This window comes from Phodopus roborovskii, unplaced genomic scaffold (assembly GCF_943737965.1).
Source record: "Phodopus roborovskii unplaced genomic scaffold, PHOROB, whole genome shotgun sequence".
NCBI lineage: Eukaryota > Metazoa > Chordata > Mammalia > Rodentia > Cricetidae > Phodopus > Phodopus roborovskii.
In genome coordinates this window covers 10,051,081-10,077,253 of record NW_026126599.1, presented here as the reverse complement: position 1 = coordinate 10,077,253, position 26,173 = coordinate 10,051,081, and the positions used below count along the sequence as shown (strand labels likewise).

Sequence of the window (26,173 nt, the reverse complement as noted above, 5' to 3'; positions counted from 1 at the left end):
GTCTCCTAGTCCCTCCTATCTTCCTTTCCTATTGGCCAACAGTGCTTTATTATTAACCAGTATGAGAAACATATACAGAATGACATCTCCCATCAAGGAGACATGAATTTTTCTATCAGAAAAGTTAATTAGATTTCTTTAGGGCCTAGGAAATGGCTCTGTGGGGAACACCTCCCCTAGCATATGCTCAATTCATAGCACTGAAAAAAAAAAAAAATCCAATTATCTAAAGAACATTAAAACACAGTATCATATTTAACCATCAATTTCTCTTAAAAATAAAATAATATTAATCATCCATTCCTGAGTTCTTTGCAGCACCTATCACACTATCAGACAAACCGGGAACATGAAATGAGACGTACCCACAGGCCCCTGTCAACATGGAGCTCACTGTGTGGCCATGTGACAGGGAAGGGGCTGGACAACAACTCTAAGGTCAGAAGAGGAAGGCAGATGCAATTGCAGGCTGTGAAGACTTCAGGTTAGAAAAGAAAGGTACTTGGCACATTTGGGGAAACAGACAAACAGTAGCAACTTCTGGGAATTCATGGTTTTTTTTTTTTTTTTTTAAACACAGAGAAGCAAATTACTGTCAGTAAGAACCAAAATCTGAATAAACACTAAAAACAATGTAAGCCAAAGGCAAACATATTTTGATAAAATATAAAAAGTTGTAGTTACTAACTCACTGTTTAATTTACTGTTTTCAATGAGGACAAAGGAGGCATCAGTCAGCGCAGGGCTGGTATGCTTGGGGAGGTGAATCCCAAGGAAAGCAAGCAGTAGAAAGACATCACAGAGTTAGTGACACTTTTTCTGAATGTCTAATGAAATGAGGTTCAGATTTATAAAAGCAGCTATGTGTTCAAGAAGATTAACTTCTATTCTGAGTAACTGGGCCTACTCTAAGAGAAAATAGAGGTCCCATTTATGATGTTTCTAAAAGTAGAATATGTAATTTTGCTATAGGTTTTGTGACCTAGTTCCTCAAATGTTACAAGCAATGAAGTTGTTCAATAGTTACATCCTTTAGCGTTTACCTGTTCACCTACAGATTTTATCAAGATATACAAATACATTTTACCAGACAGCAAACTTAATCTAGAAAAGAAATTCATGGCAGCAATGTAAAAGTGCTAAAGATGAAACAAACTGTTGTTCACACAGAGATCATTCTCTACACAGTGAGAGATACAGCAAGTGCATAATGAAAAAGTGACACTTTCATTTCTGAGGCACACGGGCAGAGGAGAGATGACCAAGAGATTCAACAGCCAGTCAAACACGGGTGAGCACACCCTCTCTGAGGCACCATTAACAGGCTCAGGACTCAAGAATGACACATTCCCGTTCAACCTGTGTTGTCAGCACCAGGGGCAATGACCTAAGCTTGGTAAAGAGGGGCTTCAAGGGGATGCTATCTGAAAATAAAGCTTTATGAGAGACAGTGCAGGTAAATGGTCACATGTACTAGCCGTCATCCAAAGTCCCAAGACAGAATAATAGAGGTTTTTAGCAGAATACATTTTATTAGCTAATTTTAATGTCTACTTCAAAAAGTCTCGAAATAAAAGGAAACAAAGCCGCCATGCCTTGGGAGTTGTCTTGTCTATTTTAGAGAATCAGCCCACTGGTAGGGTAGGAGCAACTCAGGAAGGCATCTGCTTCTGCATGGAAATGTTATTAAAAGAAAATCAATTTCTTCCTCTTCCATTAAATACATGTTGAATAAATATTTAAAGAATATTAGTATCGGTTCCCAGATGACAATGGTATGACCCATCCCTAAAATCAGGAGCAATTGCAATGTTGCTCCAGTGTGACTAAGAACCAAATAGAGCTATGTCAACTGTGGCACACTGCATAGGGAGTCCCTCAGGAAAAGGGCTCCTCAAGGGAGATTCCAAAGAGAAGTTCATGAGAGAGAAGGCAAGGAGGGAAATGCAAACTTCTGAGATCCTATAGATGGAATGCTGTAAAACAAAAAACATAAATAAGCACTTGAAATGGCCATGAATCTACTATGGAGCAAAGATCCTAACACAAAACTTACTTTACCCAAGTTCATGCATTCTCGACACTAAATCTGTTAACACCCTGAAAAAGTAAATTTGGAAGTGCTAGAAGCCAAAGAATATATACAATGCATGATTAAAAAAAAAACCAAAAGGCCTTATTTTACTTTTGTTCATATAAAGACCACTTTAGTCCCCAAACACAAGCTTTTACCTCTGCCTACAACCACAAATAGCATTTGACAATGTTTGTGGGGGACAAACATCTGGGAAATTCTTGGTGTACTTCTCAGATTGCATGCAAATAAACCCATGTGGAGGCTTCAGATGGGTTCCCCAACTACTGAATAACTGTTATAACCCTTTACAGTCCAAAGAGAAAATTACAAAGAACACAGTTCCTTCAGTGAAGGAACTGAATTTATTTTCTGGGGCTACCTCAAGCTCAGTAATCTACACATTTGTAATGTGGATAATGTCAGCATCCTCCCATAGTTACTATTTTTTGCAAACATTTATTATACAATGATGACTCCAGTCCTTAACAAGTACACACTTAGGATATTTCCACTACACTTTCAGGATGCTGTGCTGGAAACCCTGCCAACTTCTTTGGACACCCACCCTCACCCCTGTCAGCAGGGTTGACTTAGAATGATATGTAAATGAAATATGAATGAAATAATTTAAACTGTGGGACGTTCTGTATCGTTCATATTAGCTATGCTATTCTGTGTGTAGTCCCTTTCTCCTATCAAAGCTATCTGGCCTTGAGGATGTTGTCTAAGTTAGGAAAATAACCATGGTAAATGCAATGCCCAAAAGCTGTACTATACCACCTTTAGCTGGGGCAAGGAAGAAATGTAAGACAGCAAGCCCAGATCACCCTCACAAGTTTTCATGATCAAGACATCTAAATTTAAACCGAGGGAAAGATCTATCACATGCATACTTCTCAGTCAGGAAGAGAAAGTTAATATCTGTAAAGCCTTCAAACCACAGGAATTCAGAGACACTTCACATCAATTATTGAAGAAACAGCCAGTCTCTTATAGAGCAAAGGAAAGAGAGGGTTAGGTCACTTGACCAGAGTATAAACACTGTGTGCTTCCTTCCTTTTCCTGCCAATAAAAAGGCAGAGAGAGGCCTAATGAGTTCTCAAATAAAACCAATCAATCATTTTAAAGGATATTTCTCTGGCCAAGAGCTATTTCTAAACAATGGTGTGCTTTCTGTAACTGTTAAAGTTACCATATTTTAAAGGTGCTTATTTCATACAACATGTATGGAACAAGTGTGTTTGTGGTCAACACTAACAGTATGCAACAGTTTGCATACTCAGATAGCAGACTTAAAAACCCCCAAACTGGAAATCTCCTCTGTAAGGCTCTCCCCCTTTCTCAATGTTCCCCAAACAAAAGCCGTTCTCAATGCTCCACATTTTAAGGCCTTCATTTCAAATTTTTAAAGGAAAGAATAATAGTGACTATATAAACTTTGTATCTGAACTCTTTATAATAATACTGATGTTGACGTTTTTAAGGCATGATCATTGAATTATGAATGTTTTAAAAATAACTACAATGTAGTTATACAATCAAGTATTTTGTCAGTTTTCTTTTTACATGTAAAGAAAAAGTTAGAAAAGAATCACATTGGCAAATCAGAAATAATTAAAAAAGAATCCAAGGATGTGTTTTCACTCAAAGAATTACTAATCAACTGTCATCAACATCAAAGAATGGGCAGCAAGATCTGAGATCTGTCACGGGATAACTCAAGGGCATCACCATCCCTCAATTTTACTATAGGAAACCCCAAAAGATTCTGTCTCCAATGTTTAGATACAAATCTACCATGGTCTCTTACTTAATTCACAGCACTAACACAGGCTACTTTCTTGCTTTGGTGGAAAGTTCTAATAAAGTTCTGCTCCTGCAACCCCACCTATTTTGCCCACCAACTCCTCCACTTGAAAACCCCTGACTCCTGAACCTTGTTTTCCACACGTCCAATGCTGACCTCTCTGGCCCTGCCTTAGGGGGAAGCAACCCTTGTACAGGACTATAAAGGCTTGCTTTAATTACTTGCTTTTTTAATTAATTTGGGTGGATGGTCTTTGGGATTAACAGTACTGTGCTAGGCACAGGCAGGGGTACAGAATGATAAGCCAATGGCTTTAAATCAAGTCTGTATATTCTGTCTAGTGGGTAAACAGCAGTATTTACAATCGCTAGGATAGAGGTAGCAGTATTTATGAGAGCAACCGACTCTGTGGTGCCTATCCTGAATTCTAGACCGATGAGCACCATTCTCATCAACTCCTGAACCTGACTTCTGTCTGCTAAGCAGCCTTCTACAGCAAGTGATGCTCTGACTGCTCCCTACACATTCTTGAACTATCAAAACCAAAGATGTCAATATCGGGGCAGGAGGTTAGCTCTGTCCCTTGAGCGCTTTATACCAAAGGGAAAAACCATCCTGCCAATCTGGTGTTTTTCTTGTCTCTCTGAGGAGACAGCTCCGAGGAGACCGCTTTGACAGACCGACCGCCTCCATTTGTTTATGGTTTACAGCATGAGCGTACTAAGTGACTGGTAACTGGTCACACTACAGACAGCACCGGGGGACTAACACCTCAAAGGAGGAGGGGCACACTTTAGGGAGAAAGGGAAGACTAGACTGCAAGGAGGAAAGAGAAGCAAAGAAATTAAAGCAAAACAGTGGACAGGCAGGGCAACTGCAGAGACAAAACTGTAACCCAACTCAACTGCTCAAGCCTGAATGCTTTCCTGGCTGAGAGCCTGGACCCATGAAGACTGGCCACTGTCAAGCAAAACAGCTGGATAATGACTTTCAAAAAGCAAACCTAGAGAAAGGACGCAAATATAGTAACAGAAAGAAATCTTGTGGACGCCGAGGTGATAAGGACAATGGAAGGGAATTGATTTAAGAGACTTGGAGGAAAATAATAGGCTCCACCCAGCACAGTGGCATCTAAATATGGTTGCTGCCCATATTAATGGGGAAGAAAATGAGACTACTTTGTATTAGTAGTAAACAAAGCTGGAAGCAAAACAAAACTTTAAAGGACTGGCAGAACAGTGAAGACTGGTGGTAAGGAACCAGAGACATCCACTGAAAACAACTACAACATGCTATGTCCATCCCAGCCCCTGATAATTTAGCTTGTTGAAGACGGATGGATGGAGGGCAGGAGCAAGGGCACGGGATGATGCCATCCACTTTGGGCACTTGCCAATGGCTAAGGAAAGGTGCAGAGAGAGCTTAATCCATCTTACTGGCCCACAAAGACAAATCCTGGGATTCTGTACTACCAAAGTAGCCAGAAATTGAGGACCCCAGGTAAAAAGGGACCATCACAAAGTAGTAAGCCTGGTATCCGTTCAACCTCTGCCTTAAAGCATGTGTGAATCACATAACACAGCTCAGAGTTGGGAAAAACTAAAAAGGCTAAAAAGAAAGCTAAGGAGCTGAGCGGTGGTGGCCCATGCCTTTAATCACAGAACTTGGGAGGCAGTGGAAGGTGGAAGTCTGAATTCAAGAATAGTCTGGTCTACAGAGTGAGTTCCAGGACAGCCAGGACTACACAGGGAAACCTAGTCTTAAAAAACCAAAACAGATAGAAAGCCTTGAAGAACTTTTATCTAGCCTCACTCACTATGCTTGAAATTCAGAAGAAGAGGTATCTTGGTGAATACACCAACTTCCACACACCAGAAAAGAGGCTATCAGAATAAGCTAAACTTGACCATATGTCACATCTCAATTACAGATGTGTGCACTTGAGAATGTGTCTCTAACTGCCAAGTGAGAATATAAGAGCCTACCTGGAGAAATAGACTGTTACTCAGATCTTCTATAATTTTTCATCACAATCCAAGGAAAAAGAATCAGATAATTAAAAACAAGAACATAGAAACATTTCATAACAATGTGTAATGCACCCGAGAACACACAAGTACATAATGAGAAACTGAATCTATAAGTACTTTAGGACTTCACATATAAACTCAGTAACTGGCTATTGGAAAGAGAAGATAAATGAATCAAGGCAAGTTGGCAGAAAATATCAAAATTGACAAGGCGGGGGGGGGGTGTTGTTAATGGACCAATAGAAACAGTAAAATGGCCTAACATTCTTTATAACTCAAGTCTAAAAGGGAAGAAGACAACTGAACACACATACTTAATACAGCATGCTTGTAAACCTGGCACTCAGCTGAGACAGGAGGATCATGGGTTTAAGACTAGCTAAAGCTACACAGAAAGAGTGTCTCAAAAACTAAAGGAGAACACACTAGGAAAATTTCCAAGTGACAAAAGGTAGCAAGCCAAACGCAAACTCAAAGAAGGTGTCTACAAACTGCAAAATAACTACCAGGAAAGGCTCTAAGCAAATCATAAAGCCTGAAAACCAAAGACAATTAATAATCCTAAAGGCAGCAAAGAAAGACACTAGCCACAAAAGGGATAAGAGACACAAATGGTGACTTGAAGGCACAGTGAGGCCACATGCATTAGGAACTATCTTGAGGGCACTCAAGTTATAGAACCTAAAGTTAAAGATGAAAGAAAATACACAGAAATTGCATACAGAGACTTCACTACCAGAAGACTGTACACTAGAAGCAACACTGAAAAGAGTTCTTTAAGTAAAAGCAAAAATCATACATACACAAACACAGCAATATAGAAAAAAAAATTTAGGACCCCAGAGTATAACTGTTGGAATAATTTAAGTATTGACTTTCTAAAAACAGCATCACTGCTATTACTACTGTTACTATTATTTCAACAACAATGTCTTTGGGTTTAAAATAAAATAAAGAGTTAAAGAGGAGTGGAGTGGACTAAGATATGTAAAGCCCTTCCATTTTCTTGGTATTGAAGGCAGTAACTTTAGCCCAGGCCCAAGTAAGGCAAAGAGTGTGGTAGAATATTATTTTAAGGTGTGTAACTTTTGTTTATGCTGCATTTCTTTAACTCTGTGGGATTCTTTGCCTGTCTAAAACACCTGGTGGTCCTAATAAAGAGATGAACAGCCACTAGTGAGACAGGAGCACGGATAGGCGGAGCTAGCACATAGAGCATAAACAGAAGGTGAAATGGGAAGAAGCAAGGAGAGAACAAAAGGAGGAGGCCAGCAGGGGCCACCACCCAGCCAGCCAGATTAAGAGTTATATAAGTAAGAGAATGAGAACAGCCCTGAGGCAAAAGGTAGGAGGGTTAATTTAAGATAAGAAAAGCTGCCTAGAAACAAACCAAGCTAAGGCTGGACACTCGTAATGTGTAGTTATTTGGGAGCTGGGTGGTGGGCCCCTCAAAATGTTCAAAAAGCCAAAAGAATAAAACATAACATTACAAAAGAACATGGTCATCTTCAGTGTAAGCAGTGAAGACAGTAAGCAGATTGATGATAAACACACTAAGGGTGCACAGAGTAAGTACTTTACATTTTCCAAAAGAAAGCAAGAAACGGAAGGACAGATGGTAATAGTGGAAAACTGACCCAGCGAAGGCACATAGTAGTTGTCACGCTGTAACAGAGCCCACTGGGTGATATTCAGACTCATTTCAAGGCCAAAGAAAATTGTAGAGGCCAAGGATAAAAGTAAAAGATGGCAAAGGCTGTAAGTAGATTGCTCCAATAGAAAAATGGAAAAGCCATGAATTCATTCTTAGCCAATAACCCAGTCTCACAGGCATAAGGCAGTACTGGAGAGGACTGAAAGATAAGGTCAGTACAAACATGGAACTGTAATGCACTTCTTTCAACTGAATGTTGGGAGGGGGAAGCAATAGCAAGCTACAGGTACAGCCCAATGGTTGCCTAGCATACACAACACGTCAGTATGAACCCCAGAATCACAAAGCAAAAGCAAGCAATACAGATATAATAGACTTGGCATCGTTAGTAAATCTGACTTAGTTTTAAAAACTGTAAAGCAGATAGGCCTCAAACAAATAACCCATCTGTGAAATCATAGGACAAATGCTCCCAGGTAATAACAGCATTAAACATGGTGTCAATAACAAAATACATGGAGAAAAATCCCCAATGCTTAAATGTTATGTAACACATCTCTAGGTAACCCATGGGTAAACAGAAACACCAGAGTGAAAATCTTAAAGCATACTCAATTATTTTTTGAAGTTTAAAAATGTTTTGAATTAAACAATAGCAAAAAGAACATAGATTGAACTTGTGTGATCTATCTAAATCTGTATTTAGAGGGTTACATCCTACATGAACAAATGCATGTACTAAAATGAGAGTGGCTGGTAATGAATGAATGAGACTAGCGAGTTAAATTGTTAAAGTAGAAGGGAAACGTTCAAATACAAACTAGCAGAAAATGAGCTTTAAATTGGCTTCCTGAAATCACCAAGATGAGGAGACACAAATTACCAATAATCAGATAGATTTTAAGAGCGTAAGTCACCAAAATGAACAGGACACTGAAAAACTTTAAGGCAAGGTGGAATGGAGGTGAACAGTCAGAACTCTAAAAAAGCAAAACCTGACACAGTAAGAATGAAGAGTTCTGCATGAGCTGAAGAGACAGTACCAGTAATCTCCAGAGAAAATCCCAGATGGTCTGGCTACTGAATTCCTTACATTTATGGATGAAATAAAATCAATATTCACAAACTCTTCCAAAAAATTCAGAAACATTTCCCAGATCATCTTATGAGGTCGACATAACCTTGACACTTATATCTCCCAAATATTTTTTAGAAGAAATTAAAACTGCTAATCAACCTTTTCCATGAACAAAACTGCAAACATTTGATGTGAGGAATAAGCTAGCATACTAAAAACTGTGAGGCTGAAGAGATGGCTCAGCAGTTAGAGCACTTTGATGCTCTTGCAGAGATCCAGGTTCCATTCCCAGCACCCACACGGTCATTCATAACTACCAGTACATCCATTCCGTCCAGGGGATGTATTGTCTTCTTGTGACCTCCTCTGGTATTGAGCATGCATGTGGTGCATACACAATACATACACATAAAGAAAAAAAATCTGAAAATAAAGTATTTTTAAAAAGAGAATGTAGCTAGTCATGGTGGCACACGCTTCTCTAATCCCATCACTAAGGAGGCTGAAATAAAAGACTGGAGTTCCAGACTAGCCTGGGCTATCCAGATACACTGGAGACCTGGTCTCCAAACAAAACCCCAAGGGAGTGAGAAGAGAGAAGGCATGGTGAAATGACAGATTCATCTGGAAGGTCAGAAGTTATTTATTTATTTATTTATTGGATTATGAAACTGGTACCTCCATCAATGAGTTCAATAAATTAACATGTTTTTTGGCACAGCAATTACATCCCTAGACCTTTATTTTAAGGAGTACTCACAAGACAGGAAACAGGTTTGAGAACAGTCCTTATAGTACTGCTTCCTGCTGTGATCTGCATGTGTCCCAAAGAGTCAGGCATTAAGAACTCCATCCCTAGCAGTGGTGAGGTGGGGACTTACAAAAGGGATTAGGCCCTCTCCCCACTCCTCCCATTCTCCTCCTCTCCTTCAGCATGCACTTGTGAGTTCTCTAGACTTGCAGCAACAGGAAATGGAACAAACGATGTTTGCCAATATACAATTAGTTAAATAACTGACATCTATTAGAATCACTTTAAAATTACCATGTGGTTCTATCCTTATTTGTATGGATGACGTTTATAATATGTGACTGCATGAAAAAAACAAGTACTTCTAAGACAAAATTTACTTTTCTATTAAAGAAAATTAAACACATCATGAGAGCATTCTGTCTAGACATGGTGAAGTGTTGCCTAAATTAATCACCTAGATGAGATATAATGATAAACTTCAACAGTTTTCTTCACCAGGAAGAACATTTTCTTCTCAAAAGCTAGTCATTACAAAAAGAAAATCCAGTCATGGAATACTGCCCAGAGAAGACCACTAAAAAAACGCTAGCAGGTTTGACTCAAAGACAGTCCACATTGTAGACAAGCAGTATGAGGATAGAAGAAAAAGGCTCACTCAGTAACACTCAGTACATGAAGCATTCCAACAGGCACCTGGACAGCGAAGTTCTACCATGTAACAAAGGTGAACATAATACTCAAAGTGCCAATACACTTAAAATACTCCAAGTCTAGCAATTAGTGATGCAGCAAGCTGCTCTAAAATCATGCCAACCCCAAAGGCACCAGGCATACTGCAAAGCTGCACAACACAGTCGGTATTCATCTCAACCCTGAACAATCATCAGTGACCCGAAGCATGGTCTGGGAAGAAATCTGAGGTATCAGTAGAAACTCAGCAGTGCTTGCCTGGGCAGGGGAAGTACAGAATGCCCATTTCGATGCCATCAGATCCAAATTCCATCATGACTTGGTGCTCCTAGCTATGAGACTTCAAGTTTCTAGTCCTCTCTGAACCCAGGGTGTAAGAAAGTAGCACAAGCTCTAATGATAATCTCACTGCAAGTCAGAAAAGCAACAGATAGTGAAGTTTTCTAAGACTGCAGAACTTCAAATGAAGAAGTCTCCTTATCTCAAAGTTATTCCTAACTTTTGACACTGTCTCACCAGGCTCCTTCATTTCCCTGCCATTGGAGCAGGCTGTTGAAAGACCCAGTTACTAACCTACCTCCATCTCATGCATGGTGATAGTCAATCCTGGTCAACCCTAGTACTGAGTTAGGGTCCTCAGGCACAGACAGCCCGGGCCCCTCCCTCCTTCAAAGACTGTAGTTCCTTAAGCTATGAATGTCCTTGCTGCAAAAGCAAACCCTAAATTCTTTTACTATGGATGTATCCCTGGTGGTCTTTTCCAGGTGGGCATGAACAATTTCTTCATGAGTGTGTCAATCTACAAATTATCTCTGGTATTCAGAAGTTTAAACAACGTAAGGAAACTACAGGCTCAAACAACAACAACAACAACAACAACCCTATATAGCTCTAAAATACAACCAAGAGCCAGACAGTAAACTCTCAAACGTACAGGCAAGCAAAGGCAGACCAAGACCATGACATGAACTAAAGATAACATTAAAGGGCATTTTACTTTACTGAAGACACACTCCTGAACAACCTGCTCAGACATCTTTTGCTCTTCCTTAATGTGCATTATATTATAGAAAGCTTAATTTTTATATCCACAGTAAATTATAGTCAGACCCAATAAACAGGAGAGTAAGCAGGCATACTGATTCCAGGAAAAAGTACATATCAAACACCAGCTAAAATGTCCAACAAGCTTGGCCACTTACTATACTAGCTTCTGCACTATCTATGCCATATGTATACAGACCTGCAACAAATTCATACAACACACTTACTTCACAGAAGTAAAACAAATTAAAAGAGTAATGCTTGAGTACTTTATATTTAACTACATATGAATCTGTTTTGATCTTGCAACCACTAAAAATATTATCACATTAATAAAAGTGCTGTTTCTGAATATGCCTCTCTGGTTCTTAAAACTGATTTTCCTGAAGAAGGTAAATTTATTTTGACAATGACTTTTCTTCCATTATTGTTATATTATTTGTTCTGATTTTTGAGACAAGGTCTCTTAGATAGGCTGTGATCAAACTTGTGACTGTCTTGCCTCAGCCCCGCTTTGGCTGGAATTATTGACATGTGGTTTTCAGAGCTGTCCTAAGGCAAAATGAAAACCCTAGCTCAAAAGTGGGGCAGATCCAGAGCAGGACATGTCATTAGCTCACAAAGTCATGGAAGTTTCCATTCCATTACCAACTTAATTTATCTTAAAGGCAGCTATTTAATGAAATTGTTAATAAAATTTAACATTTCCTGATGTCTTATTTTTTGCAAACTAGTTTTGCCTTTTGCTTCTGAATAGTTAAAATTCACTGGAATTCTTTACAGAGAAGGCCTTTCAAGAAATGGGCAATACTTAAACGTGCTCTTGGAATGTTCTCTCCAAAGTACTAGAGCTCTGTCCATCATTTCAACAGCAGGTTCTATGAACTAGACGTCATAATGGATCAGTCAACAAAACCTCTGAGCAGCTGCATTTCATAAGTGCTGCTATTGGGCTACTCCTCCCAGAATTGGTACACTTTCCTCAGCAAACTCCATTCACAGATAGGATGGATGGATGGATGGATGGATGGATGGATAGATGGATGGATGGATGGATAAAAAATAGCTCACCAGCACCACAGGAGTCAGAAGATAGACAGTAAATTCTAGTATTTTTATTCTCAGACCTTGACTGACTTGCCTCACTTTATAAAGCAGTGATCCAAAAAGGGCAGAAAACTCAGGCCTCACATTTGCATACATAAGTTTGCAATTACAGTGTCTGCACTAAACCTGGAACAGAATTGACAGCATTCAAATGTTGGCCCTAAGCCATCAAAACTCAGCTAGACAAGCTTGTGGCCCACATTATAATCACAGTACTAAGAATGAGGCAGGAGGATAACTAGTATGAAGCCAGCTTGGCAACATAGCCAGTATCTGACTCAAAAGATAAACAACAAAAAATTAGACTAAGCACTCTACATCCTATTCTAACCAAGCAACAACTCAAAATGATCACGTTGGGCTGTCTCAAAACAATCTTCATGAATTTGGGGGTGGGGGGGTGTCAATTCAAAATGACCCAAGGTGCCTGCCCAGGTTATTATGATTGAAGTCACTTCAATTTCTTCTTCCAAAAAAGGAACTTGACAGATGGGTGGTAATGGCACACACCTTTGATCCCAGCACTTGGGAGGCAGAGGCAGGCTTCTGTGACTTGGAGGAAGCATGCTCTACAGAGTGAGTTCCAGAACAGCCAAGGATACAGAAAACAAAAACAAAAAAGGAACCTGAAAACCAAAACACGTATGTGTTCCACATTATGCAGACTAGTAGAGCAAGCACCGGTTATCACTAATATAAGGATATCCAAACTTTAACAGTATGCTTTTCACATACATTCAAAGTGCTAACCAAAGCAGACAGCATAAACTTCCTATCTACTACTAGTAGGTATGAAGCACTTTTACTTTTCTCTAAGTAACAAACTGTACCACTTCAACGAATCAAAACATTTTAAAACACCAATTCTGATTTAGAAATCATGGAAGATGTAACACATCTAAGACACTTGTTCCCACACCTGACCAAGTATCAGACATCAACAAAAGCACTGAAGGAAATGATTCAGAGAGAAAGAAAAGTCCTCTTGGACCTAGAGCAAACAAAAATCCATTTCAGCTCAAAAACTTGGAATCACAGTCAAGTAAATCATGCAGAGAAGACCTCAATAGAGAGTCGCTGCTTACTGTGCCATTATCCTACAGACTTGTGAGCTCTACTCACTGACTCCTTATGAAGGGCTCTCCTGACTTCAACAGGAAAACCAGCATATGTATGTGGCAGGAGAAAGAAAACAATGGAAGGAACTGTAAGCAAGGAGGGAGTCTGGCATTTTATCTCGGATACTTTTCCCATAGTCAATTCTGTTCCCAGGATCTTGTTCTGAGCATGGCTCCTCTTCACACATCATTTCATTTTAACTTAGGAAACTGATCAAAGTTTACACTGAAAGAAAATTTACTTTAGTTATTCCCTGCCCACTAGAGGGCTCCAAAAATATTTCTTTTGTGAACAGAAGTAAAACAAGCATTACAATTAAAATATTCTATTAAACACATGAAATGTACTAACAAAACACATGAAATGTACTAACAAAACTGTCATGGTATCTTTTGTCTCCAGACTACAATCTGTTAATTAGTAACTATTCATCAACCTAACAAGCAGTTAGAACTGCCTGAGTTCACTATCCTCATACAATCTATTTGGTAGTTTCTTTTCCTTTGTTTTTGAGACAGGGTCTCACTATGAAGCCTTTAATGGCCTTGAACTCACAGGATCTACCAGTATCCACCTCCAGAGAGCAGGATTAAAGGCATGGGTCACCACACCCAGCTCACAGGTGGTTTGCAGATAGTTTTTGATATAACAGATGTCATAAAGTCATGAAATGCAATTCTAGTCCAAAGTCCTAAGTGGTCTCCCAAGTGAAGAGACATTTTTATTAACCTGTGCGCACACGCCGCGTACATGCGCACACACAAACACACACGCACGCACGCACGCACGCACGCACCAAGACCTTTCCCAGTCCCAAGTGAGGGCATCACCATTCCCTGGTTTCCTCCCTATTCCTATCTTCATAATAAATGTCTTTTTGTAGAGCAGCTCACATGTCACTACACAAACAAGCAATGGCTAATGCCCAAGGAAGATCACAAACTGTCAATTCAGTTTTTAAAAACATATAGGGAATTACCATTTAAATATGACATATTATAATGAAATTCTGTTCCAATATTTTCAGTCTTTTCCCCACAGCCAGGTTGCTTTACTGAGGTATTAGTAAATGTACTTCCAACTCTATCATTAACAAGAAAAAACCCAGCATCTCCTGTAAATACACTTATGTTTCTAGAATGCATGAGCACATGCGTTCATGCATGTATGCGTGTGTGTACTGCAGAATGGTGAGAAGGTTCCTTGTAAATTATTTTATATAAGGTGTAACAAATGCATTCATTACAGAGGCACTTTGTCCTAAATTTGGATTATAAAAAATGCTTTTTATAGCAAAACAAAAACATATTTAATGCTTAAAAGTAAATTTTAAATGATAATTCTATTTACAAAATTAAACTGATGTTAAAATATGGGTTGCAAAATGAATCACAATGATAGCCATAAGAGGACTTTACCCAAAAGTCAAATAATTTAGCAATTATCATCTGTCTGGAAGGAATTTCGGAAAATGAAACAGCAGGGGCTCTCTCTGTGCTCCACCCCAACTCCTGGGCAGGTGCCCTAGGGCTGACAAGCACCATTAAGATGTTACAGACAGAAGAACATTTGTTTCTAACCAGCACCAAGGAGCTGTCAACACTGAGAGGTTCACATTACAGCACCTAACAGAAAGACGATTTTGCACTTGCAAGTTCAAGTTCAGAGCTCTCTGACAGCTCTTATCCTAATTAATTTAGAGTCAGGCTGCAAGGAAACATTACTTTGTGGGAATGTAGATGGTTTTCAAATAAAGTAGTAGTAAACTGTCCTCACTTTAAGTGGCCAATGCAAACTCAAATTGTCAGTTACTGGTATGAGGAGTTCAACTATGAAGCATTATATCGATGACTTCAAGCCAGCATTTAATGTATCACATGTATTTTAAGTTGGGGAGTCTTGGAACTTATCAAACAAAAGACACTTCTGAAGGAAAACTAAAATTTAAGTAATGGAAAATGGAGGTTTAAAGGTTATCACAATCGCATCCTCCATCAGATAGAGGAATATGAGACACAAACCCCATGGAGAGCTTGGAAGTCTGCATGGCATCAAGCTACCTCTGAAGCGCATCATCAGGCATTCTATGTTTATTACATAATACTGCTTTGCCCTTGCATATCACCTTTAATCAGAGATCTCAAAGCACCACTGAGTCATCAGGGCCTTAACACACAATCTCAAACACACAAGTAGTTAGAGTTTGTAACTGTATCTATTAATAAAACCTTGCCCCTACTTCAGCCCCCCAGTCCCAACACAGCTTCCACTCTTCAGAGAGGGCAGTCCCCCAAATCACCTCAATGTGTGGCTGCTGTTGTACACCCCACGTTTTCCTTATCACTGGGCCTAAGATAAATGCCACTAAGAAAGTAGTGGCACTGCTTTAATGACACAAACCTGTTTCATTACAACTTCTCTGACAGAATAAATGGCACTCAGGTGGGTGTAGCCGGCACTGTGCTAATGATGTAAAATGGAGGCTTTACAAAGAGCAAATCTTTGCCGGAGGCGATGAGCCCACAGATCACTCATCAAACAGGGGAAACAGCATTTGCAGTTCTGTGTGGAGACCTCTCCAGGCAACTTCGAGAATAGTGTAAAGGGAACCATGGCTGCCACTCCAGCAAGAGACCATTCCCTGGTGCACATCAAGAAGGAAGGAACAACTGAAAGGAGCCAGCGGGACTTTAAAGACTCCAGAAGCAAAGGCTGTGAGCAGTGTGGCCGCCCAGCAGACAGACCCAGCAGTTCCTTTGCATTTGAATAGGGTAGTAAGTGGAAAAATCAAACAAACAAAACGTCTTCAAGCCAAGGTCAAAATCCATGGCTTAGGACCACTTTCTTTTAAAAATATGTAAAAGAGCCCCCCCATAGAAATATTTGACATTTTAAAAATGTAATCATTAGGTGGTATTGGTGGCTCACGCCTTTAGTACCAGCACTTGGGGACGCAGAGGCAGGCGGATCTCTGTGAGTTCAAGGCCAGCCTGGTCTACAGAGAGAGTTCCAGGACAGGCTCCAAAGCAATGCAGAGAAACCCGGTCTCGGAAACCCCCCCCCCCAAAAAAAAATAATCATTAGCAAAGTTTAATTTTGGTTTTGCGCTGTAATACACATACATCCAAATGTCAACCTGACATAAGTGGGTATGATTACATTAACTTCAATTCTTTCATAAACAGCATTATTCATCTCCCTGTTAAATGCATTTTGTCTGCCCTCGGAACTGCAAAGTGTCATTTCGCACTCCTACAAACCCACCCCTCAGCACTGTAAGGCTACAAAGTAACTGTCACACTCAACCCTAACCTTTAGAAACCGACGGGAAAAGCCTCAATAAACAAGAGCACTTTTTGTTTCCAGTCCTCGCAGCCCAGTGATCCAGGCTCAATAAGCATGTTTCATTGGCTTAAACAAACAAAAACCTAAAATGCATCCCTGCTAAATAAATATATTACCAAGAAACCTTGGAATATCTACATATAAAAGGATTCCTTATGTGATCAGCCTAGAAGAAAAAAAAAAAAAAAAAAAAAAAAAAAACTCCTAAATAGCTCCGGTGGTCAAAGCTGTTCAGCTAGACCTTTCGAAGGGTTCGCAGCAAGACTTTTTCCAGAGGTGCGCCCCTGTCCCTGAAACGTATCAGGCGTGCACCTACTTATTGCCTGAATGATTTTGTCTGTCACTGAGCGAGATTGCCTCTTCCTGCCCTAGGCATCCAGCACGGCGCCGGTCCGCGGCTCTGCCCACACTGCCCCTGACGTTTTCCCGAAGCGTTTAAATCCAAGCCTTCAGAGCCTTCTAGCAATCGGGAGGAATTTCCTCCGCTTCCAGCTGCATTTCCGTGCCTCCGGCAACTTAGAAAACAACCGAACCACTGATTCCCCGTGGTTAAAAAAGAAAGAAAAGAAAAAAGCAGCGGCAAAACCACACCAAAAACCAGTGCTTCCTTAAAAAAAAAAAAAAGGGGGGGGGTGCTTGGGCAGAAGCTCGAACTTCTCCAAAGCCAAGCGGGGTGGCTTTGACACCAGTGCCATCCCCCCCCCCGCGCCTCCGTTCCCCTCGGCCCCAGACACCTTCGCCCCCGACGCCGGCGTCTTCTCCGGATTAAATCTGATTAAAAACCACAACGCAATCCGAACGTCAGAACTTATCGTTCACTTACCATATCCGCCGGGACATGACTGGACATCTTGCCTTTTGAGAGTGGGCCAGAGGTTTACGCAGAAAACAAAACAAAAAACAAGAACAGAAGTGCTGGAGCTACGGGGAGTCAAAGACCTTCACAGTTCTGATCGGTTCCTGGCTGAGCTTTTCCAAAAAGGAAAAAAAAAAAAAAGTATAAGTTCCGTGGGAGCCCAAGAGGTTCTGGGGCGAGAGGCGCGAGGGGAGCCGATCGTCAGCAGCAGTAGCAGCGCCAGGACCCGCCGCGCCAGGTGGACGGAGCCGAGTGACACACGGACATGGAGCGGGGTGGGAGGGGGTTAAATGCGCCGTCCTCCTTCCCGGGCCCAGGCGGTGATTCACACGCGCTCGCGACTCAGGTCGTCATTAAAGCCCCGGCGACGAAGTGTACAGATAACTATGTGGCTACACATCGAGCGCGGGGCTGAGGGCGGCCCGGGCCGCCGAGAGACTCAGCGCGCGCCGCGGGGCCGCACAGCCGGGCCGCGCGCAGCCGCGCTCAAGGGCATCGACTTCGCCGGCAGCCGAGCCGAGCCGAGCCGGGCCGAGCCAAGCCGAGCGCAACGCCGTGGGGCTCAGGCCGCGGGCGCCTCAGCGCAGCCGCGCGGCTCCGGCTGCATCGCGTCCGGACTCCGGCCGCCTCCGCTTCGCTGCCTTCCGCGGCGTCTTCCGGGGGCTCCTCCCTCTGCTAGGGAACAGCTCCCCCTCAGAGTCCTGACTCTCCGCCTCCTCCTCCACTTCTCAATCCCACACGCCCTGGGCGCCTCCTGTCATCGCCTCAACCCAACATGGCGGCGGTGGCGGCAGCAGGAGCCCAAGAGCCGACTTGGGAATAGCGCCCCCTCTCCGCCCTCGTCCGCGCTCGTTCCTTTCGTCACAACGGAGCTCCCCAAGCATCATGGGAAATGTAGTTCGTGAAGGTGAGGGGAGGGGGCCGCAAGGGCGTCTTCGCTCTCAGCGATGCCACGCCCCCGCGTAGCAACAGTTGCTAGGAAAGGATAGCTCCCTTGTTTCGCCTCAGCTTAGCCTCTCTGCCCTGAAGTTAGGCCCTACTAGTGTCCTGAAATGCTACCTATGATCATGCAGATTGTTGGAGGAAAGCAACTTGCACGGAGAGAGTCCCTCGCGCACGGCGTAGACACAGTTAAAATAGGACACTCCTTGGTGCAGGAGCATGCGTTTTAATTATTCCAAGTTCTTCACATCCTGCAGTCTCAAACCGTTTTTATTGAGTGAGTTAATCTTTAGGTCTCTTCAACATGACAGTTTGAAGATCTGAAGAAATCATTGATTTTCAATAAGACCGTGGAAGTACAACAGAAACAAGGTTTTCATGAAGCAAGATGCGATGTTTGAACACATTTCCAGAAGACCCAGGGCCATAAAGCTACAATCTACTTAATCGAAATGACCAGAAACTATATTGGGCACAATTGTGCTATCATGGCAGATCTGTAGCAGACGCTACATGTGGGTTCACCCACTTATCAGCCTAGTCCCTGTTTAATCCGGTGATGTAATTGTCTTATGAGTTTAAAACAGCATAATATAATACCGGTGTTGGAAGATTTAGGTGAAAAATATGTCTACCATGGATATAGCATTAGAATACACAAACCACAGGTATCCACTTGATGCTTATTCATATCTTAGGCATTTCGGAAGGGCAATCTCAACATGATACCACCTCTCTTACCTACAGCTGTGTGACCTCACTTGTGAAGCAGTCTTGCCTACCTTCCAGGGCTAAAGTCTAAGTGCTGTTGATGATGAGTGTATTTATGCATGGCACATACGTCATTTTATAAATAACTGCACGTTTTCTGATGTGAACTGTTGCTACTATTACTACTAATTCTCTCTCTCAGCAGACAAATGTACCAAGCAATCCAGCCACTGAGAGTTCAAACATGAGCTATGCTGTCCCTATCTGCAGGGAGCACATTGTCTGGGAGCCTGTGTCATTCCCCAGAACTATCTCCCCAGTCAGGTTTTTCCTCATCTGATGGCAACTCATGGGACACTTAAGAGTACCTACCTGTCACTTGAGTGGCCTGGCTGAAGAAATTCCACGCACTCCTAGGGGCCTATATCACTTATTTCAGTATCTGTGGGTTCCATGATTTGCCACAGCCCCTGTTAATGTGGTTTCTCTTTCTCTGTATTTAATAACTGTAGTACCCTTCTCCACCATCAACCCTCCTGGAATTCAGGACAATTGTAAATCTTCAATCTATCAACAGAAATATTGGATTACCACTTAAAGACACTCACCAATGTTAATTCCCCATGCCACACCTACCTCCTACACACACACACACACACACACACACACACACACACACACACACACTGTAGTTTCCCTGCCCATGGCTCTGCAAGACCAACTGCTATTGAAAGGCAAGAAGTAGGGCAGCAGGGCCAAGTAAAGCTGTCCACCAGCCCCATTGCCTACTTCAGGCCCAAGACTTTGGCATTTCTGCTATAGGATGCTGTTTGCTCTGGCCCCTTCTATGTAAGGCTGCATCCTTCAAAAGTAAACTCACTGAGCCTTGTTGCATTGCTCAAATAAGACAGGCTGAGATATTGTTATCAGCAAAACTCATTGGACCCTTTCTCAGACAAAACTAAGGCATGAAGGAGCATTTCAGAAAACATACAGATTTTTTTTCCTGCTGTGCTGTCTTTACTGTTGGCTTCCAGGCTCTAGAGAGTGAAGGGAAAGCCTGCAGAGAGGAGCCTGACTGTCCACAGCAGGGAAGGGTAGCATCTCTGTGTGCTGAGAATCTATTGTCAGCACCACTGGGGAAGAAGTGAATGACACAGCATTTTTGATATGGAAAAACCAACCTCACAAGAAATCAAAGAGCTAACTCTGCCACAAACGAGTTGTGTGCCCTTTGCTGATCTGCTATGCCTCTCCAAACCTTCCAGGGGAGCCTCACCTAAATCTCCAAGGACCCTTCTAAGAATCTGTGATGGCACCATGACCTGTCAAAAATAGCTCCCTCAAATTTGTAGAGATCAAAAGGTTTCCTGGAGGGGCACAGGGATGAAGAAAATGCTAGAAAATGAGGTTATGGCAATGGTCACAGCTGGGTATGGTGTTAGAAGCCTGTAATCCCAGCACTTCAGAGGCTGAGGCAAGAGGATGGCCGGGAGTTTGAGGCCAGACTGAGCTGCATATTAATACCAGGGCAATCTAGGTTACATACCAAGACCCTGTCTCAAACAAAACAGAACAAAATTGGAAAAACTGTGAACATTATAGAAACTACTGAAGGGGGAACTTTAGAAGTTCTTTTAAAGTTTTTCAACTTCGTGTGTGTATGAAAGAGAGAGGTGAGAGAGAGAGAGAGAGAGAGAGAGAGAGAGAGAGAGAGAGAGAGAGAGAGAGAGCACCTTCTACACATGACTGCCCTTGAAGGCCATTCAGGGGCATCAGATCCCCTAAAAATGGAGTTATAGGTAATTATGAAACACTCTGTGTGGATGCTGGATGCTGGGAACTGAGTCTGCATCCTCCGCAAGAGCAACCAGTGTTCTTAACCACTAAGATATCTCTCTAGCCCTAGAAGGTTTTTGTTTGGTAATTGGGGGATAGGGGGGTTGGAACAGGGTTTCTATGTAGCCCTGGCTGTCCTGCATCTTGCTCTGTAGACCAGGCTGGCTCTGAAGTTAGTTTTTTAATAGCAACAAAATACATATAAGTAAAATTGACCAGCATAACTTTTTAGTTGTACAGTTCTGTGACATTAAGTACATTCATCTGTGGAAGAGTCATCCTCGACACCCCTCTACTCATTAAACAACAACCCGCCTCCCCTATCCACTACTTTCTGTTTAGATAATTGTTTTCGACTCTATTCAGTACCTCATGTGAAGGGAAAGAACATTGGTGTTTTTGTGAATAATCTCTTTCCTTTGGCATATTATCTTCAAGGTCCATCCACGTTTAGCTTGTAAAAAAATTCCCTTCATTTTAAAGGGTAAGTTATATTCCATTGTATACATATCTATGGGCAGACCCTCTCACTACTGAGGACTGGCTGGATTTGACAGTGTATAAACCATATCTCAATAAAATAGTTTGCACAAAGTCAGCCCTAGCTGCCATGTAAAGGGTCTAAAGCAATTAGAATCTCAGAGCCGTTCTTTGTTTTCCCAAGGAGACTGGATGAAAGTGAGGCCAGGAGAGTAGGGTGGAGATTGAAGTCCAGAAGGCCTTACAAGCAGATGACAAAATTAGCATAGGAGAAAAACCTGCCAGCCAAGGCAGACTAGACATGGCAGGAGCCACTGGTACAGTCACAGAGACACTTGAGGGTGTCTGAAGGTGACCTGTGGCTCATGATACACTAAGCTTCACACCTCTGGGTGGAGATTTAAGGTCACTGACCAGACATGTGATGCATGAAGCACTATGAAGAGCAGATGAGCAGATCGAACACGGAAAAGCCTGTGCTATGCACATGATCGCCCAGGTCTCTGCTGTGTAACTGTGCAGCACAGCTGCTGTGTTTCTAAATAGCTCTGCTCTGTCCTGCTTCATCCTTTGCAATGGTCCTAACAATCTGTCCTAGCTTCTGCTACCATCAGTTTATCTCCCTGGTCACTTCCTTGTCCTAAGACACAAAGGCCTGGAACTCTTTTGGGCCTGCCCACCAGCCCCAGATGTCCACCTGGATCTAAAGAATGACTTGACTTATGCTGAGGGATGATGGTTCAGTCAGAAAAGCATCCGTGGGACCTGAGACAGACCATGAATATTCACATAAAAAGCAGTGTGCTCAAGGAACGCTAGGGTGGGGGAGGAAGACAGACAGACCCCCTAGCCAGCCACTGTAGCCAATGGGTGATCTCTGTACTTAGAGGTTCTGTCTCCAAAACTAAGGTAGAGGGAGAAGGAGATGGCTCAGTGTGGAAAGGCATTGCCCACAAAGCCCAAGGACCTGAGTTCAGATCCTCAGAACCCATGTAAAAGCCAATTTTAGTCATTTACGGGACAGTAGGAGATTCAGTGGAAGTTTGGAAGCTCACTAGCTATCCGCTAACCATCTAAAACAATGGTTCTCTACCTTTTAATGCGACAACCCTATAATACAGTTCCTCATGTTGTGGTGACCCCAAACATAAAATTATTTTCCTTCTACTTCATTACTATAATTTTGCTACCATTATGAATTGTAATGTAAATATCTGTGTTTCTGATGGCCTTAGGTGACCCCTGTGAAAGGATCATTCGACCACCAAAAGAGTCCCAACCCACAGGTTGAGAACTGTTGATCTGAAACAAGGCAAGAAGATTAACACCCGATAGAAAAGATCTTACCACTACATGAGGACCAGGGCATTGTGCACCAGCATCACAAGAATATACATATACACTCAACTCTCACAATGCATATGCACACATACACACACAGAGACACATACATCCAAATCACACACATACACTTCATATCATACGTGAACACAAACTCAAGTCACACATGGGTACACACATATTTGAATGTGTATTCAAGCACTTTCACATCACACATACACACAGACTCACACATGTACACACCTATACACTCTCACATCAAAACACAGACATAGAGGCCCACACATACACTCACATCACACACACACACACACACACACACACACACACACACATTAAATTTGAGAAAAGGTGGAGAGTGGTTAAGAAAAACCCCTGATGTTGTCCTGTGGCATCACATATATGTGCTTGCATACACAAATAAAATAAACATAAAATTAAGGGGAGGGAACCATGTCCTTCTGTGAGGTATTTATGTAGTCACTTCACTATACAGTTCATTGTTTTTTACAAAATGATCAGACAGTAAGTCAGTGCCACAGAGACAGGCTTCCTCAGTGCCTGGGGGGTGAGGAGACCCAGTGAATGTGCCATGCACCACGAAGTTGGAAGGGTCTGGGCTTGGAATATAGTCTGGGCAGCCTCTATCTGCATTTGCTCAAGGTGATCCAGTCTACAGGTGCCCAGAACTCAGGCACAGACCAAGATTTTCCAGTGAGAAGGGACTGGGACCAAGGAGGTCTCTAGTCATGACCAAAGTTCTTAAGTTGAGTCTCTTCATTGAGTCAAGCCAGCGTAAGAGTCATGTCAAATATTTAATTATAAAATCATATCATGCCTATGCAATGACGTAAGACACAGAGACAAAAGATTCTCTATGAGTTTGGAAGTGTCTTTCCATGCTTTTATGAAAAACCCAGCTCATCAGGACAGTGCCCTCCTCACTCAGAACCTTTTGCTGACCTCCATTCCTCTCGGAGAGTTACCCTAAGCAGCTCACCTGAATCACTGCCCCTCATGATTTGCCTCCTCCCTCTATCCTTTCCTAACCCCAGTGCAACCCCAACTCCCAACGGCCACTGTAGTAAGGGAGAGCTTTCGCCACTTCCTCTGCCGGTACCCCTTGCCCTTCCTGATCAGCCCATCTGTTCATCTGTCCTTTCAAGCCTGAATGTCATGTACATCAAGGGTTCTCAGTCTTGTCTCCCTTGTGCTTTCAAGTGCCCTCTGCTTGTTCCTACAGTGGTGTTCATGCCTTCCTGACATTATGCCTTTATTCACCTGGTCTGTATCTCTTAACAGACTCCCTGTAAAGGAGGGTGGGGAACATCTTGGGACAAGGACTTGGTTGGTGTCAGGGAGAGGGCAATGTCTTGTAGTCAGACATCATAAAGAGGGGAGAGCAAAGAGCAGCAGGACACAATTCTCCTTGGACCACTGAGGTACAGCCATGGGTAACTTTACATGTAACGGTTCAAACTGGGTGATCCGACAACCCATAGACACTAGAAGAGGGTAGCTTGTGTTCTGTCCTATACCAATGTTCCACAACGCACTTCTTACTGACATGATCCCACTTTTATCTACATTGTGGGGACCACTGAAACAGCAGTTGCTGGTGAGGAAGGAAGCTTAGCGATGACATCATCTCTGTTTTTCTTTTTAACAAATGAGGAAATGAAGACTTCTTGAGAAGCAGCCACATTTTCACAGTTAGTTTTAAGGTGCCTGAGAACATGTCGCCTCTAAGATGTTCTGAGAAATAAAGACAGAAGAACCCCTGGGGTGTTATGGGTTTGTTGAGTTATTACATGGCTTTATACAAAATCATGACAACTATGCCCCCGAGTACAGAATTTACTACCAAATTAGTATCATAAGATACAATGATCATTATTCCTGGTTTACAATGTAATAAGTAATCAACCCACAATTATAAGGCTATTTCATGAAAAAAAATGGTAATGCCAAAAATAATAAAATTCTATTCAAGACATTTTCAAACTCTATGTAAGCAATATATTCCCCTCAGTGTAGACAAACACTGAGGTTATAATTGCCCCACTATGGTATGCACTTTTGTGAGTGTTTTATTTTTAATTTTTTATTGATTGAATTTTTACCCATCATTATTCCACACATTCAAATTTTATTCTTCTGCATTCATCAAGGAAACACCAAGTTCTAAGTGTGGCAATACCCTTCCACAATCCCAGTGATTGGGAGACTAAGATAAGAGGGTTACAAGTTTGAGGCCAGCTTGGGTTCAAGTAAACACATGAGTAAATAAAGCTACTGAAATTATATTGATATTTAAGAGAACTTTATTGAGTATCAATGATATATTTCACCAAATCCCCAGCTTATACTTGAAGGTTTTCCATTAACAAGGGGCCATGAGAGTTAGAAGATGGCTATAGCCAAAGAGTGGCTTCTCTGTTGTATCTGACTCAGTCCTTGAGTCAGGCCTTGTTGGGCAAGGGCTCACATGTGTGGATTTCATGACAGTGTTTCCTAAGCTGAATAACCCTGTTAGTATGCACCTTCTCTAGCACACTGACAGAAACTTCAGGTAAGAAGCGATCCTCACCAGCTCACAGGAGCAGTGATATAAAGAGCTGATCACCCTCTAACTTGGCATCTAGTCTGGCTGCTAGGAGCCTGCCTATCAGATTACATGCTCATCTTTTTTGCAAGATTCAGAGATGATTAATTGATCAGGGTGTCAACCTTTGACTTGATGCCTCAGAGAAGAAAGAACCTGAAATGAACTTAGAGAGAGAGAGAGAGAACACCCTGACTAAGAGTGTAGGCCACCTTTGAAAACACAACTGACATTTGCTAGATGTAGAAGGTGAGTAACTTGCCTGTTTTCTCATCAGTCGAATTTTTATTTTTATTTTATTTTATTTTCTGGAACTCTCTCTGTAGACCAGGCTGGTTCGAACTCACAGAGATCCACCTGCCTTTGCCTCCTGAGTGCTGGGATTAAAGGCGTGCACCACCAATGCCCAAGCAATGTTTTTAAAATGAAATAAAATTAAAACAGAAAAGTATATATTTAGACCATTTCCTCAAAGCATACAAATTTGGGGCTAGAGAGATGGTTCAGAGATTTAGGTGATTTTTCAGAGGACCCGAGTTCCATCCCCAGCAACCACATGGTGGCTTACAACCTCCTGAACACCGATTCCAGGGGATTCAACATTCTCTTCTGGCCTCAGTAGGCACTGCATCCACATACATGTATGTAAGCAAAACACTCCTATGCATAAAATTATATATCTTTTGAAAATCAT

General features: G+C 42.0%; 1 protein-coding gene across 1 annotated transcript in view; it reads right to left on the bottom strand.

Moving 5' to 3' along the window:
• The window catches only part of Ubl3 (ubiquitin like 3), a 41,306-nt gene extending 23,627 nt beyond the window's left edge, over nucleotides 1-17,679 (bottom strand). Inside the window, exon 1 of the mRNA XM_051205172.1 lies at nucleotides 17,529-17,679. Within this exon, the coding sequence (XP_051061129.1) occupies nucleotides 17,529-17,555 (27 nt within the window). The 5' untranslated portion in view covers nucleotides 17,556-17,679. The remainder of the gene's footprint in view (nucleotides 1-17,528) is intronic.
• Nucleotides 17,680-26,173: the final 8,494 nt, after the last annotated feature.